The 7,500-nt window shown below is 41.5% G+C and overlaps 1 protein-coding gene across 2 annotated transcripts in view; it reads left to right on the forward strand.

Moving 5' to 3' along the window:
* LOC309557411 (RING finger protein 112-like) overlaps positions 1 to 7,500 on the forward strand; it is a 47,648-nt gene that overhangs the window by 34,920 nt on the left and 5,228 nt on the right. For both annotated transcript variants that reach the window (XM_082260127.1, XM_082260126.1), the window contains exons 8-9: positions 1,257 to 1,380; positions 6,007 to 6,137. In XM_082260127.1, coding sequence (XP_082116253.1) covers positions 1,257 to 1,380; positions 6,007 to 6,137 — 255 coding nt within the window. The remainder of the gene's footprint in view (positions 1 to 1,256; positions 1,381 to 6,006; positions 6,138 to 7,500) is intronic.

The raw sequence follows: 7,500 nt of genomic DNA on the forward strand, positions 1-7,500 counted from the left end.
ACGGGATCTCCCTGCCCATGGCACAATACATCGCAGCCGGTCGGGTCAGGCCTTCCTCAACACACCACGGGGAATCTGATGGCCCCTCCGTGACCAAGGCAGATGGCAGCACGCAGATTGGTGGGCCTGAGCTAACTGATAGGGCCATGCAGACTGAGACAAATGCCACAGAAGACAGCAGAACGTCAGCTAGTACCATGCAATGGATGGCATCGATGGGAACAGCGCAGAGCACAGAGTGGACCCTGGATAGTATGCCCTTAAATGGATCAGGGCAGAGTACACAAATGACTGGCACCCTGGATAGTATGCCCTCACCTGGATCAGGGCAGAGTACACAAATGACTGGCACCCTGGATAGTATGCCCTCACCTGGATCAGGGCAGAGTACACAAAGGACTGGCACCCTGGATAGTATGCCATCAACTGGAACCAGGCAGAGGGAGCCACCATTGGCCACCACACATCCTATGCCACCACCTAGCACCATGCAGAGGCCATCGCCACCTAGCACCATGCAGAGGCCATCACTAAGAAGCATTAGGCAGAGGCCATCGCCACCTAGCACCATGCAGAGGCCATCACCACCTAGCACCATGCAGAGGCCATCACCACCTAGCACCATGCAGAGGCCATCACCACCTAGCACCATGCAGAGGCCATCGCAAACTAGCATTGGGCAGAGGACATTAGCAACTGGCACCGCACGGAGCCCACCACCACCTAACGACTCCAGAACATCAAGACTCTTGGGCTTTCTAAGACGCTTTTGGAACAGCATTTGGAGCAACAATGACCCGGAAGCAGAGGAATCAGACATCACGTGGAGTATAACAGTGACGCGTAATGGATTAGTCGACCATTGGTGTCGGCCATGAAGCAATCTATAATAACGTCCAATAAATATCCTGCAATCCATACATGTGTTGCATTTTATTGATTTTAGTAATTCTAACACTGGTATGGGGTGTATATTATAACAATCATTGGAAAATGCTTTCCCAGTCACTGGCTGGGAGTGGGCCTAGGATGACCTGGGCTCAGAGGAAGTGGGTTGAATAATGCTAGGCATCAGGCTGAGGACATCTAGTGGCAAAAAAGAAGTACTGCAGGGGGGAATGTTTGAATTGAATTAGAATTTTGCAGCAAAATCTTTTATTTTATCTTGTTAATGGTCTGTTCATTGTGATTGTTGGAGTTCTGCTCTAAGCTGGTGTTGTCACACACATGTGTCCTTCTTTTCTCCTTCCTAACAGAAACTCCAGAAGGGCTGCAATTATCCCAAAGTGTTGTGGGGCTTAAAAAGCAGTCACACCCGCTGCTTCCTTCTCCCCCATCCAGGCAAAGGGATAACCGGAGAGGGGCAGGGGCGGCTCCAAGGTAATGTCCCCTCTGCATGGCGCTTAGTGGTCATTTTTAGTTTTTTTAGTGTGTTTATCACTTCGGTTCACTGTAGAATGCGGGAAGTGCGCATGGATCGCATTCAAATCGCACTGGCCTTGCCATCTGCAGCGGGTGTCAATGCAAAGGACACCCCAAATGCAGGTCACAAACTCAGTGTGTTTGCCCCCCCCACCGGATTGCAGGGTACAAAACGACCACGCAATCTGATTGCTGTGCGTTCCCAAAATTGCTACATGCACAACTTTGGTGTGGTTATGGTGTGATTTGGATTTTATTCAACATTAACCACTTTAAGACCGGAGGATTTTGCTGCTCAATGACCAGGCCACTTTTTTTCAACTTGGCACTGTGTGACTTTAACTGACAATTGCGCGGTCATGCAATGCTGTACCCAAACTAAATTTACGTCCTTTTTTTTCTACAAACAGAGTTTTCTTTTGGTGGTATTTGATCACCTCTGCGCTTTTTATTTTTTTGCGATAATAATAAAAAAATAGCGAAAATTTGGCGAAAAAATTGACATTTTCTACTTTGACAGTTAAAAAATATCCAATATATTCAATGTTTGTCATATATTTAGGCCAATATGTATTTAGCTACATGTCTTTGACAAAAAAATTCTCAATGAGCGGATTTTTATCCACTTTAAGCCCCAGAAGATTTTACCCCCTTCCTGACCAGGCCATATTTTGCGATTCGGCACTGCGTGACTTTAACGGACAATTGCGCGGTCGTGTGACGCTTTTTTTTGAAAAAAAGAGCGACAATTTTGAAAAAAAAAAAAAAAAAAAAACAATATTTTTCACATTCTGCTATATGACATTTCCAAAAAAAAAAAAATCTAAATTTTTTAACATTTTAGGCCAATTTGTTTTCTGCTACATATTTTTGGTATAAAAAAAAATCCCAATAAGCGTATTTTGATTGGTTTGCGCAAAAGTTATCGCGTCTACAAACTAGGGGAAAGATTTTTGTCATTTTTTTATTGTTTTTTTTCTTTACTAGTAATGGCGGCGATCTGCGATTTTTTTTTTTTTTTTTTTTTTTTTTTTTTTTTTTTTGCGGGACTGCGACATTGCGGCGGACAGATTGGACCCCTGACTGACACTTTTGGGGGTACCAGTGACATTACTACAGTAATCAGTGCTAAAAATATGCATTGCTACTGTAATAATGACACTGGCAGGGAAGGGGTTAACACTGTGGGTGATCAATGGGTTAAATGTGAGCCTAGGGGAGTGATTCTAACTGTGGCGGGTGTGGCTTATGGAATGACCATAGAGACCTGTGATCCTATATAGAAGGCTCTATGATCATTCCAGAGAGAAGAACGGTCAGCTGTGTTTACAACAGGAATGTGGTGCGATTCCTGTGTGTGATTCATATCCGATTCATAGTGTGAACTAAGGTTGCACCAATATCAGCAAATGCTCTGATGCCTGAAACCGATACCTTCGCGGTGCGATTTGAGCCCATGCAAAATGAATAGGCTCAAATCGCACTGCAAAGAATCGCATGCAATTTGAATAGGAATGTGGGGGAGATTCCTGTCCGAATTGCATGCGGTTTCCTGGACCGCTTCTGTGTGAACCCAGGCTTGCCATAGTTACTTCAGCCCCCGGTTCACACGGAACCGTTGCAATTCTGACAGGAATCGCACCTTATTCCTGTTTTTAAATCGCATGCGATTCTTTGCAGTGCGATCTGAGTCCATTCATTTTGTATGGCCCCAAATCTGCCTGCGATTCAAAGCACAGAGGTGTGAATGCAGTCTAAATAGCACCCAAATCGCACCGTGATTTTGCTGCGATTGTAGTGCGAGAAATTGTGCTGCAATTGTGGCAAATCGCAACGCGCGACACTTGTTACTCAAAAAGGGAGCAGGAGCATCTTTCGGGCGACAGTGTTTTGCGATTTGCCATGATTGGCATCGCAAACCCGTCCTGCATTTTGCCGTGATTTGGAATTGCGTGCAGAATCGCGGCGATTCCGCCCCTGATTCAAATTGCCTAGGTGTGAATGGAGCCTGGGGGAGTGGGGGGGGGATCACTGGCACAGGGTGGCAGATGGAACAAGTGGCAGATGCGATTTTGAACAATGTGACAGATGGGACTTTGTAGCCAAAGAATAGCCAGCCTGGATGATGTAGCTGTGTGGGCGGAGCTAAATGTAAAAAATAGAACAGGATTTTGCCTGGAGGCACCCGGCAATTCAGGTAAAGGGCGGAGGAGGGGCAGTGTGGGTTTTGGGGGATGGGGGTATGTGACCATTTTTTATGTTATACCCCTTAATATGGATATTACATGAAGCATAATAAAAGGTGGACAGAGAACGTAAAATGAAACATTGTATAAATGGTGGACTGACTTTCTGGCCCCTTTCATAGCAGCGAACCAATCAGGTCCTCCGGAAAAACTGACAGGCGACCCGATCCGACCACCCATTACCCACTTCTGGACCGCCCATTACCCACTTCTGTACCGCCCATTAACCACTTCTGGACCGCCCATTAACCATTTCTGGACCGCCCATTACCCACTTCTGGACCGCCCATTAACCATTTCTGGACCGCCCATTAACCATTTCTGGACCGCCCATTAACCATTTCTGGACCGCCCATTAACCATTTCTGGACCGCCCATTAACCATTTCTGGACCGCCCATTAACCATTTCTGGACCACCCATTAACCATTTCTGGACCGCCCATTAACCACTTCTGGACCGGGCCTTTTTCTGACAATTGGTATTTACAAGTTAAAATCATTTTTTTTTTTGCTAGAAAATTACTTCGAACCCCCAAACATGAAAAAATGTTTTATTATCAAAGACCCTAGAGAATAAAATGGAGATCATTGCAATATTTTTTTTTTTTATCACACCGTATTTGCACAGCGGTCTTACAAACGCAATTTTTGAGGGGTAAAAATTCAATTTTCTTTAAATTGAAAAATAAGAAACCAGTAAAGTTAGCCCAATTTTTTTCTATATTGTGAAAGATAATGTTACGCTGAGTAAATGAATACCCAGCATGTCATGCTTCAAAATTGCGCACGCTTGTGGAATGGTGACAAACATTGGTACTTAAAAATCCCCATAGGCGACAAGTTAAAAATGTCTACAGGTTACCAGCTTAGAGTTACAGAGGAGGTCTAGGGCTCAAATTATTGCTCTCTCTGTAACGATTGCGGCGATACCTCACATGTGTGGTTTGAACACCGTTTACATATGTGGGCGGGACTTCTGTATGCGTTCGCTTTCTTTTTCCTTTCTTTTTTTTTTTTCCTATTTATTTTATCTATTTTTTATTTTTACAGTTTAAAAAAAAAATGTGATCACTTGTAATAGAAATACGCATGACAGGACCCCACTCGGCAGCAGCACAGGGCAGGCAGCCCTAATTGCGATTTTTTTTTTTTTTTTTTTAAACCAAAAATATGTAACAGAAAACAAATTGGCCTAAAATGTTAAAAAATTTTGATTTTTTTAATTTTTTTTTTTTTTTTTTGGGAATGTTATATAGCAGAAAGTGAAAATAATCACCGTTATTAGTAGTAAAAAAATAAATAAAAAAATAAAAATGACATAAATCTTTCCCCTAGTTTGTAGACATGATAACTTTTGCGCAAGCCATTTAAAATACGTTTTTGCGATATTTTTTTTTTTTTTTTTTTTTTTTACCAAAAATATGTAGCAGAATACAAATTGGCCTAAAGGGATGAAAAAAAAATAGATTTTTTTATTTTTTTTTTTTATTGGGAATGTTATATAGCAGAAAGTGAAAAATATATATATATTTTTTTTTTTTTCAGAATTGTCGCTCTTTTTTTTGTGTATAGCGCAAAAAATAAAAATCGCACTGGTGATCAAATACCACCAAAAGAAAGCTCTGTTTGTGGGGAAAAAAGGACATCAATTTTATTTGGGTACATCGTCGCATGACTGTGCAATTGTCCGTTAAAGTAACGCAGTGCCGAATCGCAAAATATGGCCTGGTCATTAAGGGGGAAAAATTCCGGTCCAGAAGTGGTTAAAGTGTTTCTGAACCCAACACTTTAACCCCATTGACGGCGCTGCTGCATGTTTTTGTAGCCCGTTTTGGAGCAGCGCCATTGATTTTGATTTGGCCCCCCTCCTCTCCAAAAACACTCCAATAAAGCTCCAGTACCGCATTTTGCCATGTTTGCCGTTTTTTTTTTTTTTTTTTGCTGCAGTTATTTTCGGTTTTGTCGTGTGACAATTGCGGAAAAATCGCACTTTGTGTGGGGTGGCATTGGGAAATAAGGGCACCGCAAGCACGTTTTCTGTGATTCTGGAATCGCCAGCAGAATTGCGCGATTCTGCCCGTGATTCCAATCTGCTCAGGTGTGACCGGTAGTATTTTGCAGGACATGTGAGAAAACATTTGAGCGCTGAATGATGTCCTTGTCGTGCCAGAATGGCGCATCATTGGCGCTCTGCCATGATGGAAATCTCCGGTAGAATCACACAATGTTCAGACTGGATTAGTAATAGAATAGGAATAGTCTTCCCTCATCTCCGTCTTGGCTCTGGGTCCAATTATAATTGTCCTCTCCTTTCTACCCCTCCCCCCCTCCTGACAGATATGGATGAAGATTTCCAGGAGAACCTGCGCGTCTTCATAGCGGACGTGGTGAGAGGCGTCTGGCACCGGACTAAGACCAACCAGACCGGGAAACTCCTCACCTGCTCACATCTTCCCTCCATCCTGCAGGTCGGTATCAAGACGCTTCCCATGCAGATTTAACCACTTAAGGATCGGGCCTATTTCTGACACTTGTTGTTTACAAGTTAAAATCTTTTTTTTTTTTGCTAGAAAATTACTTAGAACCAGTAAACATTATATATATATATATATATATATATATATATATATATATATATATATATATATATATATATATATATATATATATATATATTTTTTTTTTTTTTTTTTAGCAGAAACCCTAAAAAATAAAATGGATATCGCTGCAATATTTTTTATCACACCATATTTGCGCAGCGGTCTTCCAAACACAATTTTTTTTGAGTTAAAAAATAAGAAAACAGTAAAGTTAGCCCAATTTTTTTCTATAATGTGAAAGATAATGTTACGCCGAGTAATTAGATACCCAACATGTCATGCTTCATTTTTTTTTTTTGCTAGAAAATTACTTAGAACCCCCAAACATTATATATATATATATATATATATATATATATATTTTTTTTTTTTTTAGCTGAGACCGCAGAGAATAAAATGGAGATCGTTGCAATATTTTTTATCATACCGTATTTGCGCGGCGGTCTTCCAAACACAGTTTTTTTTTGGGGAAAAAATTCCCTTTTTTTGAGTTAAAAAATAAGAAAACAGTAAAGTTAGCCCAATTTTTTTCTATAATGTGAAAGATAATGTTACGCTGAGTAAATAGATACCCAACATGTCATGCTTCACAATTGCGCATGCTCGTGGAATGGCGACAAACATTGGTTACTTAAAAACCCCCATAGGCAGCATTTTAAAAATGTCTACAGGTTACCAGTTACAGAGGAGGTCCAGGGCTAGAAATATTGCTCTTGCTCTTATGATTGCAGCGATACCTCACATGTGTTTGAACACCATTTACATATGTGGGCGGGGCTTGCGTGCGCGTTCGCTTCTGCGCGCGAGCTAACGGGGACGGGGCGCTTTAATTTTTTTTTCCTATTTATTTTATCAATTTTTTATTTTTACATAGTTTTTAAAAAAAAAATAAAAAATTTGGATCATTTTTATTCCTATTACAAGGAATGTAAACATCCCTTGTAATAGGAATAAAAATGATCAAAATGTGAGATCTGGGGTCAAAAAGACCTCACATCTCACATCTACACTAAAAAAGAAAAAAAAAAAAAAGTATTTTTTCATGATGAAAAAAAATCGGCTCTTTAAATTGGTTGCTAGGAGACGACGTTTGACGTCGCTCCGGTCCTCCAAGACCATAGAGTGGAATGGGGGCCATATTGCCCTCACTCGACTTCCTGTCTGTGAGTAGCGCGGACCAGATCTTTTGCCCCACTACTGGCGGCTCCGGTAAGCGGGAAAAACGACCGGG

Source organism: Pelophylax lessonae (genome assembly GCF_965119305.1).
Source record: "Pelophylax lessonae genome assembly, chromosome: 6".
In the NCBI taxonomy this organism is placed as follows: Eukaryota; Metazoa; Chordata; class Amphibia; order Anura; family Ranidae; genus Pelophylax; species Pelophylax lessonae.